We start from the raw sequence: 19,991 nt of genomic DNA, 5'->3' as shown, positions 1-19,991 counted from the left end.
ATATAAAACATAATAGTTTTCACAAGCCATCAAAAAAAAGTAAGTAGTGTTGACCGTTACTGGGGAGAGTTCATAACATAAAACATGACTGTTCTGTGGTAAAAAAAAATAAAAATAAAAAATCCATGGCATATAATGTAGCCCATTCTTTGAATGTTTTATTCAGCACTGATCCATCTGCCAGGCTTAGCATGGAAAAGTGCAGCAAGAATGATCAGAGGTTTGGGACAGTTCCTCTGTGCAGAACAGCAGGGCGATAAGCCAAATAAAATATCCATTAATTCTGTGAACAGACAGCAGGTAAATCCTCAGGTCTGCTATGCCCTGTATGATCATTGTATTTCAGTACCTCTTGTGTTTCTAGATACAGTAAAACTAGTTATTAAACGTCTGGGATTTTCACGTTTTTTCTTCTCATGTTATCAAGAAAGGAATGTAATTAATTGCTTATTGCTATAGGAGAGAATTCGTCACTGAGTTATGAGCACTTTGTGTATTCAAGGTATAGCAAAAGCTGCTCTTAGGAGCTGTATTCTTCCTGTGTTTCTTTTTCCTCTTTTATGTTTGCAGCGTTATGCTGTAGGTAATACAGTTATTCATAGAAAAGTGCTTTAGTATTAGACAATAATTGCAGATGTTCTGTAAGAACTGGCAGTCAGGGTTTTGGTAATATTTTAAATCATAAAGCTAAGCAGTTTTATGGATGGCATGTAAATTAAATTTGTCAGGTTAATCCTTGCTTAATACTTGATGTCAGCTCTTCAGAGGCACTAAGAAAGGAATGAGCAGAGCACTTGGTTTGGCATAGCTCTCTTAAATTTCTTACAGTAGTTTGAAAAGCACTATGCTTTAGAAAGGATCAAAAGGGCTTTTCTGCGACATCACTGGCAAATAATAAACTGTAAGCAGTTTATTATTAAAAGAGAGCAACATAGTCTTGTGCTTGATATTTTTTCTGAGTAAATGCAAATGTGAATTATGTTTGTCAAATTGAATGAAAGTGACTTCTGGCTTTGTTATTGAGTGTTTTTAAATTCATACTGCCAAGATTCCAAGCTGTCTGTGGCAGATTCAGAGAGCTGCTGATCACATTGTTTTCAGTCTTGTAAGAAATAAGCATTTTAATTGAATGTGTGTAACTGAATGATTCACTGGGAGAACAATAAGAAAATTTCCTCTTTACAACGTATTTGTACAAGTTAATCTAAGTTCAACATAAATAATTTCCCCGTTTAGTCTAAGATTTCTGCAGTTACTTAAGTTGGGGTTTTCAGCGCGCGATGTGTGAGACAGGTGTGTGTAGGGCAGGGGCAAAGGCCGTACATGAGAGCAGGAACTTAACTGCAAGCACACATTTGCGTTGGTGTGATGGATCAGCCATTTAGGGAAGGTATCTGAACTCTGACAATCCATTTGCCTTTGCTTAGGATAGATACGGAAACTATATAATTCACTCTTTGACCTGGCTGCTGACAGCTCCTTCCTGTTGCCTGAGTCTGGTAGAATATGCTGAAGGTTGACTGTAGCTCTTCCCCTTTGTTGTTGTGCTTTGAGAAACTCTCTAGTGGCTGAATCTGGAACTTGAATCCATCTTTCTTTCTTGGAAACTTGTATTATTAAGAACTGTAGACAGCATATTCAGACATACTTCTATATGCGGTTAGATTCTCAAATTGTTATCTTAGTGAGTGCAATCATAATTTGCACAATTGAATTAAAAATTCATGAAATAGGAAAACAGTAAAATACTACTCTAGTCATGAGTTTTGTCATCTTGAGACAAAGACGGAAAGTCAAACGTGTCAGAAATGAGCTTCAGGAAAATACAGTGACAAAAGCCAAGGTGTCATTTAAAACCTTGAGGTCTTGCTTTCTATTAGAGGAGGTAAAACCGAAAGCGTAACATAAAATTACTGGTACTCACTGCATTCGTTTGAAACATTTGTGCCATTGTAGCATAGGTATACTTTGTTTATGCAGCAGCTTTCCATCCTTGATAATACTGTAGATCTTTTCTTCTTTATTCCTGAAAAAATGTGTACAGATGAAGTCAAAAAGTGAAACTGATGGTAAAACTGAGTAAAACAGAAAAGTGTCATCCCTGTATGTTAAAATGGAAATTGTCATGAGAGGGCCTGTATTGGATATCTAATCTTTCATTATTACTTCTTTCCTTTTGCCAGATTATGGATCTTGATATCCATTAAAAAGAAAAGAAAGAAATATCAGATCTCTTCTTTACAAACACAGCCGGTGCGTTAGCTTTAGTGCAAACAAATTATGGGAGCTCAAGGAACAACAGGGAATCTCTTTTCTTGTGGAAGAGAAATGCACTGAAATTTATCACACAGGCAGAAATGACACGTGGCTTGGGAGGACTCTGAACTGACAGTAGGTGGAAGTGGGAAAGGCGTTGTGTTTTCGGTTCTTCCCTAGGCCTCTGCTTCCACCTGTTACTGGAGACAAGGTAACTGACTGCACAGGCCTCTGATCTGCCTTAGTGTGAGGAAAGATGTTTGAAAATAAAAAAGTTTAGAAGAATAGACTTGCTTCTAAAGAAGTGAAGTTTTCAAAGTGGGTAGTCAATTAACATAAAAGGGATCTGGGTACCTGTGTGCATAGATAACAGATACGTTCGTGTGCTTAGACAGTAACAGGCAAGTCTTTTTTGCTCTACTGTAAATGTAGTACAGCTTCTCAGTATGTGAAACGTGGTGTGTATTTAGAAAGTGCATGATAAAGTATTGAAAGTATTTATAAAGTGGGAAGGAATAATACAGTTGGGAGGAGTTTGGCACTTTGTAAGCAGTCTTTCATTTTATGCTTGAGCAATGAGCAGAATTTTGAAAGTGAATTCCTCTTTGCAAGTACAGGAATTAATAAACTGGCTATTGCAAAGCAAAATAACTCTGGAGAACAATAATAATTAAAGCAGAATACCTGGGTATTCCTTGTATCACAGAGTTGAGAAAAGTAAACAGGAAGAACATTGAGGGAATAAACTATATTTCAGAAATGTGTTGGCAGTTTAATGGTAGGTTTAGAAAAACAGTATAAAATCTTAGAAAGGCTTAGAAATGCATTTTTTAATCTATAAAATGTATCTATTTTGCAAGTTAATTAGCTACCAGGGGAAAAAAAACAGCTGATAAATGATTGTATTGTGCAAAAACTTTACTCTTTTGGCTGAGCTTGCAAGGTAGCTGATTTCATACTGAGATTGAAGCAGAACAAAAAGACTGAGATGTTAAATGTGAGTGCATTACAGACAAACTTTTTATGTGTTTCCAATTAATACTATGAGCAGAGGCAAGGCAGAATACAGAAAATTCAGGAAATTAAACAGTATGTTATTCATCAGTTGAATATACTGATCTACCAAGACTTTGAGCAGAGCAAGAGAAAGCGAAATTGCAGTCAAGCTAAACAAAATTACACTTCTCACAGTCTATTGAAGTTATATATGTTAAAATAAAAAAGGAAAATGGACTTCTGTTGTATAGTTAAATCAAGGCAATTCTGGCTAGCTATGCTATCTGGAAGCAGTTGGATGTAGACAAGCAGCTACACAAAGTAATCTACTAGCTGAACTGGAAGCACTTCTGTGTTATGTGTGTGTAAGATCAAGACCAATTCAGAATTGAGAAGAAAGGATATGTAATAGTGTTCATTCTGAAAGGTTTCTCTATGACCAGATGTGGAGCAACAATGAAACAACAAGTGATTGGTCACTGTAAGAGCTTTAAAAATGCAGTTACTAATGCACTTAAAATAACTTCAGATTCTTTTAAGTGGAAATTTCAGGAATCCATGTAGACTGAAATGTGCACAGTGGTCTTATTCAAGAGACTTATGTTGAGACCTGAGCAAGGATGAGGATCGAACTGTAGATGGCTATGAAATCTGTCTGCTTAATAAATTAATTGTCAGTTGCAAAACAGGATTTCATCAGAATTTTAAGAGTAAGATGCTGTTTGTAAGTGCTGGTATCTGTTGTTCTGTCAGGATGGTTGGGCATGAGAGAAGATGTCTTTGCTTTGTGGCACTCTTGGGGCTACTGAAGTGAGCCAGGCTTGTTCTCAGGGTAACTGATACATTCAGCTCATGAAGAACATTAATTTGAAAGACTATTTGCAAAGGCAAAGCTGTCGTATTTAGTTAAGTGTAGCCAGCAGTTGTGATTTGTATTAGACCAAACAACACGAGGCAATGAAAGTAAATTCTGTTCTATCTGCAAGGCTAGAGTAAAAAGATTTTTTGCCACAAATCACTATTTTGAGAACTGCAGCAGTGGTAAGGTTCTAGCACAGAGACTTATCAGAGAAGTGTTTGAGCACATGCATTGTCTCTGACTGTTTCTGAGAAAACAGACTTTTCTGTGCTTGCTGTGGGCCACGGACTTTGTATATTTTATTGCACTCTACAATTTGCTTAATCATAGAGTAGAATCATGGAACCGCTGAATGTTTTGTGTTGGAAGGGACCTCAAAGACCATCGAGTTCCAACCCCCTGCCATGTCAGGGACACTCTGCCAGCTCAGGCTGCCAGGGCCTCATCCAACCTAGCTTTGAGCACCTCCAAGGTTGTGGCACCCACAGCATCTGTAGGCAGTATGTGCCAGTGCCTCACTGCCCTCATAGTGAAGAATTTGTTCTTATATCTAGTCTAAATCTTCCTTCTTTTAGTTTAAAGCCATTATCTTCAGTCCTTTTACTACACGTTCCTGTAAAAAGCCACTCTCCAACTTTCTTGAAGGGCCTTTAGGTTGCGTGCCTCATGCTCCCATTTCCCAAATATTCTGCTTTGGTATTTGCCTTAACATTTGTTGCAGTGGCGCTTTCAATCACAACACATGGAGAATACCTGATTGTGAGCATGTGTTACTGCTCTGTCTTGTACTTCTGTCTTTGTCATTATGGTAGTTTTCAGAGGCTTATGTAGCTGATGCTGTAGTAGTCTGTATTAAAAAAATATGTATATTTACTGATGTGTGTCAAATACATGCCTTTGACTGACAGTCGTTTGGGATAAAAATACACGGTTTTGTGCAGTACAAGCATTCCAGTGTACTTCATAAAGTAGCATGCTTGCAGTTATTTTGAAAGTGAATCAGAGTGGCATTTCTAATGTTGTACTCTATACATATGAACAGTGGTGCTACAGCTTGCCTTGGGGCTTTTAAGGAAGTCAGACAGCACTGTTTTCCTTCAACTTCTTTTCAAAAATGAACTATTAACACTGTTATTAACTTCTTGATAACTTCTGTCAATAGCTGGGAAATTTGGGAAATGATATCTTTTCTGTGATTAGTATTTTTTGTATGTTAGAGAAATAACAGAAAATAAACCACATTTTTCTTATTTGCTTTATTGTATATGTAAATATGTGGTTAAGAAATTCAGTGCTATTGGAGTCTATTTTACTAGAATAATATTTCAATAAAATGTTATTATAACCAAATCACTGCTACTGATTTTTTTTAATGAGCTGCTTTCCAAAAGCCTGTTTAATCTGTTGTATCTGAGATATTAATCACATAGGTGGTTTTCTTTGCGTAACAGCAAGTTTACTCAGCAGCTGAAAGGTTTCACAAGAAAAGCAGTGAGTTTCACTGGCATGGTATTATGGAATAGATAAATGAGGTAGGAAGGATAGTCAGTGATAACCAAGAAACGTGGTGAAGTATATGATTTTTTTAAGGGGTACATTGAAGTTAATGGTGTAGTCTGTTTTTAATTTTCTTGAGAAGTTAATGGTATTAGACAACAATTACTAAACTTACCAATCATTAAAGTAAGAATGTTTAGTTAAGGCTACTGTCCTTAATCATACTGAATGCAATTATTTATTAATTTGCAAATTTGTATTAAATGATGTTATAGTAGTTGGAATTTTGTGCATTTTTCCTGTAAATTAAAATGAAGCAGTAGTAGGTATATTGAAGCGTGGAATCTAGTTTATTATTCCTGTGGCTTTAGTAGCACCTCACAGAGCTCGCATCTTTTCATTTTATCCATTTAGACACATCTGAAAAGATAAAAGGGAAGCTGATGCTTTCATCTTTGAGCTATTGTTAGATTCATTTCATAATACAGTTCTACAACTATTTGTGTTTACAGAGTTGTCACAAATACATGTGGCAAATCCACGGGGTGACGTGCTGAGGTGCTGTGTGTGCAGCTGTGAGTGGGTGAGCTCCCAGGTTCTGGGAGCCCTCTTTGTCTGCTCCCAGTTGGTCCCAGTTCTGGTTTCTCTCCCGTTCTGTTGCAAGCTTTCTGTCTTCTACAAGTTATTGGTGATTTCCAGTCTCTCCCTCACCCAGTTGTCAGTATCCACTTGCTCTGTTGATCTCACTGCTCTCCTTCCCTGTCTAACATTCCCCTTAGCTTTCTTCCCACTTTCACCAAGCATGGAGGTAGACAAATTCCTTGAACAAAAGGTCAACAGTCTCTTCACCAGTAGGAGGGTTGGTTTGTGTTTGTTTTTTTCTTCTGTATTTGTGCACAGAAATGACTAATTATTTTGACTGAAAATTGAGGTGAAAGGCAGCAGGGTGGGAATAGCAATCCAAGGCAGATGCCTCAGTGTATGATTTCAGCTCAAAATCTAATTTGGCCAAGATACAAGAAACTGAAAGTGGTTTAGGGCTTGTCTATAAGGAGAAGAAATCTGATAGAGTGCTTTCTTGAGCTCTGCTGTGTAGTTACACCTGCATAATTTATACTTGCTTTTATATAAATTGGCAACCTTATCTTAGAATTTGCCTAGGAAAGGGATTATGCCTTTGTCATATCTGTCCTCCCTAATGCGGGTAGCAGCCTTTAGATAAACTACTGCAGACTGGAAGAATTACAAAGAGACAGATGGGCATTGCTAGTCATTCACATGTAACTTGCTGTTTTGACCTTTCTCTTTCATTTGTGGTTTAAAAATCAAAGTTCAATGTAAAACAGTGCAAAAAAAAAGCAGCTTATGGTAGAGAAGAGGAGGTTAAGCTCTTGTTTATATGCTCATGACATGTATTTATTTTTACTCTTGCTTCTTCTAGACTTACGTTATAGCTTTATGCATCTTATTGTTCTGTATTATCTGTGGATGTAGATTGTTTGCTTGTGTTTGATACAGTGTAAATCAGAAAAATATTATGAGTTCTTCTGACAGCTAATTTCTTGTGAATGTAGTTATTTGTAGGAAGAGATGCTGGCATACTTAGTTTTGAGAGACTGGTGGATATAATTTGTTAAATGGAATTGATCCCTAATTTGATAATATCGCTTTGCTAGGAGGCAAAAAGCTTTATTTTTGAGGAGAAACTGAAGTCCTGATAGTCTGAGGTCAGTGAAGGTTCTCTTCTGTTCGAGGTAGTTTTTGTCTTGGGCAAATACTTCTGTAAGTGATTAGATTCTGTTTACTTGAATAGCTACAGATACAATAGGTACAATAAACATCATTTTTGAAAATGTTCTAAATAACACACTGCTGCTTTACAGGGAATTTAAGAGTTGCTGTTTTATAACACAGAGGTGTTTATTAGTTTAGGTGATCCTTTAGTATTCTTCTGAGACGCACTGTATCTCAGCTGTGCTATGCAAGCTTAAAATTTGTAGTCTGATTGCCTTTTCTGTCTCTGAATAAGTGTTTTGGAATGTATAGATGATGAAGAGAAGGCAAATGGTGTAATCATGGGAAACATGCAGCCAGTGAGAACACAAAAGCCTATTCATGGTTCCTTTCATGTAATATTCTGTGGAAAATGCAAAATCATAAGATGTAATAGCACTCCTCCCGCAAACAAATGTGAGTCCTGCTGCTACTAAATCTACTAAAGATTGTGTGCATCTGTAATGCATGGATACAGCAGTTGGTTAACAATTTCTAATGTGCGTGTATGTATGGGGACTGCTGAATCACGGCCTGAACCTCTGATTGATCCCCTGAGGCGAGCCATGAGTCAGCCACAGGAGCACAGGTGAAGGCAATTCAGCTGTGCTGCCGGAAGGGGGGGAGCCTGGCTGCACCTCTCCTAGACCCATTTAAGAGCTGACCACCAGTGGGGAAGGATCTCTTCTGGAGATCCACTCCTCTGGAGTTTCATAAGTGAACCCAGGATGCGGGTAAGCATCCTGTCTTTTCTGCTTTGGTGTAATAACTATGTAGCCAAGCTCTCTGGTATACCTCGTAACTATAACATCTGTACATTCATTGATTGTACAATGTAATTGACAGTAGTCACAGAAATTCATGGTAAATGTTACGCTTTTTTAAACCACTTATAACGTAGAAGACTGAGTTATATGCGCTTGGTCTGATTAAACTTAGCTTTTGTCAATTCTGTTTTGTATCTTGGCGGAAGATTCAGGAATGAGATTTGCGAAAGGCCACTTCTGACAACCAGTTTCATATTGTCACTGTGATACACCAGTGGGAAGCTCTTGGCTTATTGCTCTGTCCTGAAGTGTGAATAGTGGCCAGTGATCCAGAGTGATTTCTGAGAGATTCTAAAGAAAAGCGACAACACTTACAGGCTCAGAAATATGGCAGGCTTTTCTTTACTCTGGTGTAAAAGTCTCTTATTTTAATTGCTCCATACACTGTAGCAGCAGGCTAAAAAAAATTAGGTCAGTGGAAGTAGCATTTCAAAATTAGGGAAGTAGATTGGGATGAGATACAGAATTATCCGGTGGACATTGTGTCAAACTCACTAAGTTATACACGGTCTTAAACTCTGAAGTCACACCGTATTACTTTCATTGGTGTGGATTTTCTCATTTTCTTTTCCTTCCCAGAAAACATTCTGTATTTTGGTATTAAAGAGATATGTGCCAGGGGGATGCTTCTTTTGAAGTGTTAGAAACTGGAAAAGATAATGTAAAATCTGGCAAGGTGTTTTTTTTTTTTTTGTTTTTTTTTAATATTAAAATACAATGCTTTGAAAAAGGATATACATTAAGGACTCTTAGGTTCTGATGACAGAAAGAAATGTGATCAAAGGGTCTTAGAACTGAAATAGAAAATTCTGCAATCTTCCTTTGAGGCAGTGGCAGGCAAGATCCCACACATCTGGAGCAGAAGGAAACTGAAACAGGAGAGGATGGTTATGTATATGTCACATTTGTTCATGTAAATGGTAACTAAACAAATAATAGATTTTGTTTCTGAAGTCATTTTGGAATTTACTGCGGCGTGGGACATGAGAGCCCTGCTGCTAGTAGGAATCTACAGTTGTAATATCCAAGCTGTTGAAAAAGTTTTGATCTTTATCACCATGCATGCAGTGTTATGGTTGTGCAACTGTTGCAGTTTTTTGTTGTGCTCTGCCACCCAGGCATGAGTTGTCTAGTTCTTTGCTTTTTAAGATATTGTATATAATGTTAATGTATCCAAATATATAAAGCACCACCACACAATAATAGTAGAAGCTTATGTTGCTTTGCTCCTTTTTGGGCCTGTTTGCTGATGTAGCCCACATGTTTTCATATTGACCTCTTCTCATTGATACTGCTTTTCTTGCTTAGGTCTATGTTGAACATACTTTCTCTAACTGTGCATGTGTTTCTTAGCTCTTGGGTTTCCTTTAAATTATTGGCTTGTGCTAGGATCCCACATTCCAAGTACTGGCGTAACCCAGTTAGGAAATGGTTTATTCTACGTATGTAGGAAGAAGTTTCTTCATTCTCCTTTCCTCAGCTGTCATCCATGTATGTATAAATTTGTGTCTTTTGTTGCTGGAGGTTTTCATACACACAGCTTGCACCTTTACTAAATAGGATTTTGGTTAATTTAAATAATAATGATCTAACTAGAATTTGTATCAGTGGAGTCCACGTTAATCTGTGTAACACTTCAAAGGTTTTCAAATATTAAAACACATATCCTGAAATGCCATTCTGTGTTCTTATCAAATTGTTAGTTGTACATAAAGTGTATTAATTTCTGTAAGCAAATTAGAGTCTTGCTGTGTCCAAGTGCCACACTGATTAATGTATGCCCACTCCTTGTGAGGTTTCAGTAGCAGCACTTGCTGTCTGACTTCTTACCCATCCTTCCCATTAAGGGACAAATTCAGACTTTTTCTTACTTTAAAGCCTTGTCTCCATCTTCATGATATTCTGCATTCATCTGTGACTTCTCACTCCTTCATTCTAGTAGACTGCACATACCAGACTGTGCTGTTTCTTAGCTGATTCTGTCTTTAGAGTTTGAGTCTTCATTGTGATATTCCCTTCATTAAAAATTGATTTCACTCTCTGAAGAAAAGTTTGAACCTAAAATCATATTAAGTTTCCCTTTCCACACATTTTTCCAAGAGTGGTGTCCAAAACGTTAAATTATGATTGCATCGGACTTTTAGTCATGGAAAAGATAGCTGTTCAAGGTGAAAAAGAAGTTACTGTGTTTGTGAAATATAAATAATTTATCTTCAAGTCATTTTTTTGTTTTCTGGTTTTTAAGCAGCAATTGAGGTGCTGCCATTTCAGTGTGCCTTGCCTGTTTAAAATTTTACTTCCTGCCTCCCCCCCCAGCAGATTCAAAAAGAAATAAAAAATCCCAACTGAGTAAAAACTTTTTTGTTCCCCGTGGTTTCTCCTCATGTGATATTTGTGTTCTTTTTGCTGTTTGAAAAGTCCTCTTTTCCTCCCCAAGGCAACAAGGCACAGCAGGGATGCTTTCCTTCCTGCAGTGAGTAAAACAGGGTTGTTTTAGAGTAAAGTAAATTGGAAGGGATATGAAATATGCAAATCTGTGGAAAGCCTGGTGTTGCTTGTTCAGCCATTCCTGAAACAAAATACACAAATCTATGGACTGGCAATTACGTTTTTTGAGATTAGGCCTTCTTCTGTTTGACTCAACAGTTGTATGTTGTCTCATGCTTTTCCTGTATTTTGTATTTTACCAAACTTAGTGAGCTATGGGATTTTTGTTGGGATATGATGTTTGTTTTCTGTAAGGCTGCCAAAACCTGTCTGTGTTTTTGGAGTTGTGTGTCTTTCCAGTCACTTAAAGGGCTCTATAAAGAACTTGTATATTGGCTTAAGTAACTGAGAATATCAAACAATATAAAAAATAGAAGAAACTTGATGAAGGAGGCAAAAAAAATAGTCTGCAGTTGTGTGTAGTGGAGCTCCTGATGGGGTTCATCTGTGACTGTTCTGGATGTGTTCCTGCTTTGGTTAGATGGCAACTGTTCCTTTTTGTTCATTCCTTTCAGTAATTTGCCTATTGTGTTTTTAAATATTTTTCTTTGCCTTCTTGCTTCTCCATTCTGTATTTGTCTTTTGTTTTGACAGTTCCCTACTGTTCGTTAAATTCAGAAGTTCAACTGAATATTTGAAATCTCATTTGATTTCATTATCTAGATAGAAGAATTGGTGATACTTACGTAACATCACTGTATCTTTAATGAAGTATCTTTCAGTATTTAATTTTGCTGTAACTAGAAACAATTCTGTAAATACAAATAGATACTCATTTTTATTTGTATATACAAACAGATACTCTTCTGCACTTCCTTTGAATTTATGTTTTGAATTGCCAACTTCAGAGGGAATTCATTTTCTACTCTGACCAATAGGAATCATAATTAGGCTCAAAATAAAAAGTCCATTTCACAAGGCTTTGTACATCTGTAATCCAAATGTAATAATGGTGTAGAAAGAAAAGCGTGGAGCAGCTTGTCAGCTTGTGGTTTGCACTATGAAGTTTGTGCTTTGTATGAAAAGCAGTTTACTTTTATGAAGTCAAAAAAAAAAAAAGAAGAAAAATTCAGTAACCTCTGTTCTACAGTGAGCTATAGCATCTCCATAGTACTGGATTTTCTTAGATGTGATTCCAAGTTTTTTTTACTCATTGTAGTTGTTGGGCATCGGCACTGGTGCCCAAATCTGAGAAAACCCAAAGTGCCAAGAATTTTTCGGATCGTTAGATTTATTTCTGTCTTTCACTATCAGAATTGGTTCACTTCTGCTATTAAGAAGGTAGTAAATGGTGGTATTTTCCTTGTGAGAAAAATAGTATGAACTCTGGGAAGTTGTTCACTTGTAGCGTGCCTATTAAGGGTAATTCTGGGATTTGAAGTCATTGTAGATTTTGATTTTCTGCTCAGCAGATAAAAGTTAAATAGCAGAAATAATTATTTTTCACTCTGTGTCTAGTTATATTTGACTATGTATTTCAGAATTCATTACAGTAAACTATATTTTTTACTACTTGCTTTCTTGTGTCTCGTGAAGTATGTTTTGAGGCCTGAACACGTTCATGTGGGGCTCTGTTGTGAATTCATTTTGTTGCACGTCTTCAGTGAGCTATACTGAATCACTTAATCCAAGAAGGATATTTTACATTTGAAATTTCAATTAGCATTTCACATTAGCATTCTTAATTACTTTATAACATACTGTTCTGTATGTGGGGCACTCTTAAAGCTGGTAATTGCTTCTTAAAAAAGAGCTCCTATTAAATACTGTGGCATCTTTTTCTTAATTTTAATGAAGTAATTTACATGTTTTATTGATGTCCTTTGTCCTTTTCTCAACAGTTCTCAAAATCTTGCTAATGTGATGGCGTAAACTAGTAAAAAGGCATTTGCATAACATCATGGATGTCAGCAATGGTGTGTGATATTACTGAGGTGGTACAGTGAGAGTCTACTGTGTGAAACATCAGAAGTTTATATTTCTTCTAATTTTGCAATGGTAAGATTTTTATTTTCTTGTAAGTAATAGATTTTTAGAAAGTAACAGCAAAACAATATTTTTGTCTTGTCAGAAATTAAAAATAATATACAAGTTTGACAGTAAGTACTTGCCAAAATGTACATTGGCTTTTTTTTATTTATTATACTATAATGGTATCCATTTTGAACATCAGTTACTAATCCTCGAGTATATTGGTAGAGCAGTGTAGGTGGAGTATCTAAATGATCTTGTCTTTCACATTTGTGTTTGTCCACAAATGAGAATGCACTCTGGAAAGCAATGAGCTTGTATGTTAAAAGGAAGTATACAAGCACCAGTTCATGCATATGAAGTATAAGTACGAAATCACCACTGTAGACACAGTAGGAACACCAAGCAGACAACGTTGTTAATTAAAGTGTCAAACTTAATTGCTTAAGAGGTGTATCCTTCTTGTTCTATTCTGCTCTAAGACTACATGACACCAAGTAGTAGAATTTTGAGAATTTATACTCTCACTTATGTCTCTTCATGAGACATAAGTCATTTCTGAAATGAAAATAACTTCATGAAACAGTTTTCTTCCATTTGTCATTTAAGCCTTCCTAAAATAAACATATAAAAGGTTTGGTTCTGTACTTAAAATTTTAAGTTTTCACATCATATGACAACTGAGCGGGTCTCTGAAATCAGGAATTTGGCTATGTGGAGGAGGGAAGCAATACAGTTATGCACAAATGTGCATCTACTGATGATCATGTATATTATGACACTTGTGGTAAAGTGCTGTTTGATATGTTGACTTTTTAAAGATGAAATGAACAGAAGAGGTACAAGACTAAACTGATGCTTATGAAAAATGCTATTTTGAGTTTGGGCAAATTGAGTACTCCCGCTTTTCACCCTGAAGGCTCAAATACATCCACTCCCAAACTGGTTGTTTTTAGTTTAGCATTGAGTCTGAATTTACTTCAGTGTTGGTAATGATTCATCCAACCAATTGCATGGAAAGTTTAAAAATGGAGAGAACTTGGTAGATAGCATTCTAGTACCTCAGAGGAGGAAAATACTGACAGTATAGCCAGGCTTTTCATTGATGTAAATGTGCAAAAACTGGAGACAGTGATCATAAATTGAAACAGAGGAGGCCTGACCTGTATGTGAGAAAAAAAATATTTTCTTTGTGAGGTCAAACACTGGAACAGGTTACCAAGAAAAGCTGTGGAATATCTGTACGTAACGGTTTTCAAGGCCCAACTGGATGTAGTCTTATGTAACCTCATTTGAATGTTATTTGAGCAGCAGGTTGCTTCTCAAAGTCCCTGCCAACCAGTGAATGATTTTGTGATTCTGATTCCGACATTAAAAATAACTATTTTTTTACAGGTGTAATTTCTTGGCACAGAAGAGGTATTAATACATAGCACAGACATGTTTATTTTGACACTAGATAGGTGTGATAATATGTTCTTCAGGATTGCTTTTTCTATGGTTGTTCTTGGATGTTCTATGGATGTTATAATTTTTTTCATTGTGGATTTTTTTTTTTTTTTAAGGTTTCCCAATGAGTGGATCAGGATGAACATACTTTAGGGACTTGCCATAGTATGGCTGCTTCTCGATCTACTCGTGTTACAAGATCAACAGTGGGTTTAAATGGCTTGGATGAAAACTTTTGTGGTCGAACATTAAGAAATCGTAGTATTGCTCATCCGGAGGAGGTTTCACCCCATCCCCAAGTACGGTCAAGGTCACCAAAGAAGAGGCCAGATTCTGTGCAAACTCAGAAGGGAAGTAATGGTGGAAGAACTACTGATTTGAAACAACAGAGTGCTCGGGAATCATGGGTGAGCCCTAGAAAGAGAGGACTCTCTACTTCAGAAAAAGACAATGTTGATAAACAAACTGTGGAAAATTGTGAGAAAAGACAAGGAGAACCTGTATCACCAGTTTTGAAAAGAATTAAACGCTGTCTACGTTCAGAGGTACCCAACAGTTCAGAAGAAGACTTGCCTACTAAAACAGAAAAGGAATCTTTGGAGCGTAAAAGCTTAGTGTCGGACAATGATGCAGTCTCTCCTGGGACTAAGAGAGCTTGTCGATGTCTTATATTGGATGACTGTGACAAAAGGGAAGTTAAAAAGGTGAATATCTGTGCAGAGGGATTTAATAATTCTGCAATAGTTGAAGAAATCACAGGCTATCAGACTGTCAATGGAGTTGGTGAGAGAGACTCAAATTCTCTAAACTGTGATGACTGTCAGTTTGATGGGAACTCTAAGCAAAACAGTGCTGGCTCCTGTATACCCAAGGACAAAACAGTAGCAGAAAATGGAAACTCATTTGCCCATTCTTCATTGTTGCTTAATAGCAGCAAGGAGGACGGTGTTGTAGACCATTATGTGCCTTGCACAAACTCTCAAGAACAGGTAAAGTTAGAGGACCACAAAATAATAAGTGACTGTTTGCCTGAGGAGCATGCTAATCAGGCAGATGAGCCAGCTACGGGGTCCTTTTCTGAAATCCAGTCAACTTTGTTGAGGGATTCTGAGGAGGAAGTAGATGTAGTAGGAGATAGCAGTGCCTCTAAGGAACAGTGTGCTGAAAACACCACCAACAACCCGAATACTCATCATGACAGTACATCAATCTCAGGTGAACCTGAACCACATTCTTCATTGCTGGACTGTGTTTCAGCTCAGATGACATCTATTTCAGAACTTCAAGAACACAGATACACATTGAGAACTTCACCACGAAGGGCTGCTCCTGCCAGAAGTAGCCCTACTAAAAATAACTCTCCTTGTAGAGAAAATGGACAAGTTGAGGAAAATAATCTTAGTCCCACTGAAAAGAATGTACCTGTAGGTATTAATAATATCAATGGATCTCCCAAAAATTCTGAAGAGATTAAACAGAATGAAAAAGAGAGAAATTGTAATACAGATAATGGGAGTGACGGACTAAGAAAGCCATTTTCAGAGGCTAGGCTTGTTGCTGGATATGTACCATCTGCCAAAGAGAGTGCCAACAACCACACTGCAGAGGATGAGGAGGAAGAGCCTGATGTGTATTACTTTGAGTCAGATCATGTGGCATTGAAACACAACAAAGAGTATGTGTAACTATGGTAACCATGAATTCTGCTTTTGTCTTATAAAAATACATAATAAGTATTTAAAGTACTTTCAGAAAAACTTAACTGCTTTATAATTTTTGTGTTCTTCAGTACTCATTTTTCTTTCTTGCTTCTACTTCAAACAAAATTAAACTATTTAATATGCAGTATGGTACAGCAATGTGGTTTATACATCTCTCATGATGTGAGTTCTTTGGACAGAAATTGTTTTTGGAAACACATTTGTTTTTTCTCTAGAAAACTAGCTGGAAGCAAAACCAAAGGATTAATAACTCTGTAATTAAAGAGCTCAGTTACGTATCAATCTGTGACAGAGCACAGACAGTTTGAAGATTTGTCATTCTATTGTACGTAGAATTTAAGGTTAGATACCTTGTTTTCTTGCTCATGGGAAAGACCATTATCATATTAAGAAAGATGAATTTACTAACTGTAGCAGTTTGAGAACTTCCTCTGGAGTAAGTTACACCTGCATTGTTTTGCATTTAAATGCAAATGTGTACATTCTAATTTTTAGAAAAGAGCACTGACTTGTTTTTACATCTACTTAGGTATCTGTAAGTAGAATTGTGGTAATTGTAAATATATGATATCTGTGACAGTGATCCTTAAAACAGAAGTATACTTCTCTCAGTGAAGAAAGTCTACATAGAAAAAAATTGTCTTCAAATAGTAAATTGGTCCAGATTTTCTTGAACAGTCTTTGTACTGCTCTACTGAGTTCTGCATCTTTTGTAGTTGCAATGTTTGCTTCTCTTTCTGTTGTGAGTACTGAAAGGCCAAATGCAGGTGAACTTCAGTTTGCTCCATATTAAGAGCTAAAGACACTGCTTTAATTTATGTAAATAGCACAATTGTAATGAATAAGAAATGCTAAGCAAAGATGATAGTTCAGCAGAAATTTGTCTGTTTGGGGAGGATAGTAGTTGCATTGTTTTCATGGTGAAATTTTGCTCAGTGTTGATACAAATGCATTATTTTAATCAGAGAAAACTGAGGATTAGACCATAATTAGAGCATGATTGAGTCACACTGAGATGTTAAAATAACTGTGAAAGATGTACAGCTTCAAGCATCAGTCCGAAGATACTTTTCCTGTTAGATACAGAAAATGTCAGCTTTGTCTAAACTGCAAATGAGAAAGATGGACTGTTGTCTTTGAAATTTTTGTATCTGTGTATAGAATGACTTTGCTAGGTATGATAGTAAAACTTATAGAGTTATAGTCATATAGTATCCACCTCTTTGGTATATAGTAGGAAAAGAATGATGAAGAGTAGGTCAGATTTTTACATGTAGCCTCAATTTTAACTTCTTCCAAAATAACCACATTCAAGACTCAGGAGTTCCTTAAACGAAAAAAAAAAAAAAAGTAACTAAATGTAAATGCTGTAAAGAGGAAAAAAAGAAAAAAAGGGAGGGAAGGGTTGTTATTATTAAATAAAACAGGTATTAAGGAGTTCTTGAAAAAATTCAGGAAGGTGCAGGAACGTGCTCTTTTGTCAACTCTTGAATATTTAAGGTTGCTCTGAAAGTTCTGCTACTTTTTGTTAGACAGGCAAATAGTTTGTGAGAGCTGGTCGGGGCCTTTTGAAGTTGGAAGTTTATATAGATTGCCTGCAACTTGGCCCTGCTCCTAACTTGCTGTCCAAATGCCTATTTTCTAAAGAAAGTGCTGTGGTTTTTATCTTATATCTAATTGATTTTTAGTGAAAAAAGTGAAACATAGAAGTCTCTTCTAGATCAAAAATCTGTAGTTTTTACTTTTGACAAGGGAAGCGTGCTTTTGAAGGTAGTGTTACTTAACTGGATATTTTTTTTTCCTTTAAAAAAATGTTACTAATGCTGGAAGATTTTGGATGGAAATGTGTTGTTTCGTTCTTTTTTTAATGTAGGGTAGAGGTTATATTTGTAAGAAAATAAGTCTAGTATTCTAATGGTTTCTCTTGATAATATGATCATATGAAAGATCTGAGGTCTATATTTGGCATTTTTGAATGCATTATGAAAATAAATTATCTTTTATCTGGAACTTCATAGTTCAAGAATTAATAAAATACAGTGCAATGCATTCATTTCCAGATCTAGAAATAAGTGTTCACTACAGGCTACTCTTAATTTTTGTATTATGGCTGTTCAGTGATGTGTTGGATTATTCCTGTTCAGTCTCACTTGATGCTTATTTTTGAAAACAGTAAATTAAAAAGTGATAGCAGAAGTGTTTTCCTAGATTAGTGAGGTGCAAGAGAACTTCCAGTGTTCCTGTGCTATCAGATAAAGGCTATATTCATTTTGACTTCGATATTTTTAGCTTAGCAAAGTGTGTGCTGGTCTTAGGCTTATTAGATGTACAAATGGCATACCGTTTTGTTTTTCTGTCTTGTTAGTTTCTGATTAAACTTGTCTTTATGGATGATATTTCCTCTGGCTTATGTTTCTGTTCACTTTTGAAAGCAAATTTGGAGAGAGATTAACATTTTGACTAGGATCAGGAGGTAGATTTTGCAAGACAGTAATATTGTTCTTCACATCCTTCGTACAGGGTAAAAAAAGGCTCTGTTCCTCTATACTGAAGAATCAATTTATGTCTGTAGATTTAAATTATTTCTAATTTTATTACATAGCTTGATTACATACATGTTCATTCAGCTGATTTTTCACTCTCCAAGGAGCTGTTGCAACATTGATAAAACATCAATATAGCAAAACCTCCAACAGCTAGTGATACGGCTTGTTGTGTGGAAAACAAGTATATTGTGATACTCTTGTATCTATTGTTCTTTCACTGTTCTCATCTTTAAGCAACATGCATACATGAATATTTTTAGACAACTGATGGTGCATTAGGAAGAATAACCACAGAAAGCAAAGTGTGGAATATTATTCTGAGAGGTCAGAGTGGTGGGTGCTCCACAACCCTCCAACAGGTTGTATCCATCCTGCAAAGAAGGATTCAGGATCTCTAAACAAAACATTTATTGCAGTGTTGGATGTTCGCATCAACACTGACAGGCTGATCTAAAGGCTTGCGTAATTGTAAAGTACTGTTAATGTTAATTTTCCTGTTATTACATTCCCAGTTTGAATTCTTGTGTATTGTTGTAATCATAAAAATTGTTGTTTCAGGAAAAAAGCATGGTTTGGTGAATATTTGAGAACTGTGCTTGTATTTCCTAGCTCAGAAGGGTTTGTGTTTTCTCTGGAGATATTTCCATAGAACCAGAGATTTTTGTTTAATTTTGCATTGCTGAATTTTATATGTTGTGCTTAGTGTTTTGCACGTGTCTTTTATCGATAGCATATAATATCTTTTCTTTTTTTACATTGTAATTCTCCCTTACAGTGCAAAAGCTTACTTTAATTTTCTGTCTTTGCATTAACTTCTCAGTCTGTTTCCCCCTTTGTCCTGTATTTGTGTTTCATTTAATGTTCTTTTTTTTCTTCTCTACTTACTGTTTTTGGAGGTTTGTATTGATTGGCAAGCATTAGGGTTGTATGAGGGGAAAAAATTCTGCTCAACACTTTTCTCTGGATCTACTGAACACTTTTGGTGAAAATATGATTGAGGAATTGAGTTTCCGTGTACATGTAAGGCATTGTGCAGTGTATTTATTTCTAAGATCATGTAATTTGGTGGTTAGCTTTACAGGGAGGGGATTAGGCCTGTAGATGCAGGCACAGTTCATGAATTGTGCATGAATACTTGCCTGCAAGCATTAAGATGCAAGAGCCTGTTTGTTGTGCTTGTTTGGTAAATAAATATTCTCATATCTTTGTTTTTATTACTTTGTAATATTTAAAATTGCAATAGTTGTACCAGCATTTAATCTGAAGTCAGATGGATTAGAATGAATTAGTTTAATACATCTCTTAAAACCCCATTTTATGAATTCTTACTGTGGATTTTATTGTTGCAGAAACCTGGAAAGACAGAGGAATATGTTGGATATTCCAGTAAGATCTGATATTTAACTGATCACTCGTAGAAACGTTGTTGATTTATTTGAATGTGTTTGACTTCCAATATTACATGCGTGTGACAAACAAAAAAAGCATCTCTGGCATCTTTTCCTATGTTACAAATTCTGTATTTTATTCAGTTGGTCACAAATGTTTCAACCTAATAAATCAGATTTTAGAAGTTCTCTGTAGAATTTCATCTCATTGCACTTGCTAG

General features: G+C 36.1%; 1 protein-coding gene across 3 annotated transcripts in view; it reads left to right on the top strand.

Annotated features, from left to right (window-relative positions):
- The window catches only part of ZZZ3 (zinc finger ZZ-type containing 3), a 56,565-nt gene that overhangs the window by 11,183 nt on the left and 25,391 nt on the right, over positions 1-19,991 (top strand). For all 3 annotated transcript variants that reach the window (XM_052665921.1, XM_052665922.1, XM_052665920.1), the window contains exons 2-3: positions 12,537-12,693; positions 14,232-15,790. In XM_052665921.1, the coding sequence (XP_052521881.1) occupies positions 14,283-15,790 (1,508 nt within the window). In that variant the 5' untranslated portion in view covers positions 12,537-12,693; positions 14,232-14,282. The remainder of the gene's footprint in view (positions 1-12,536; positions 12,694-14,231; positions 15,791-19,991) is intronic.

The sequence above is a fragment of the Tympanuchus pallidicinctus genome, unplaced genomic scaffold (genome assembly GCF_026119805.1).
Source record: "Tympanuchus pallidicinctus isolate F22 unplaced genomic scaffold, pur_lepc_1.0 scaffold7, whole genome shotgun sequence".
Taxonomy (NCBI): domain Eukaryota; kingdom Metazoa; phylum Chordata; class Aves; order Galliformes; family Phasianidae; genus Tympanuchus; species Tympanuchus pallidicinctus.
The sequence above is the reverse complement of the archived record's forward strand: the minus strand, read 5'-3'. Positions and strand labels throughout refer to the sequence as shown.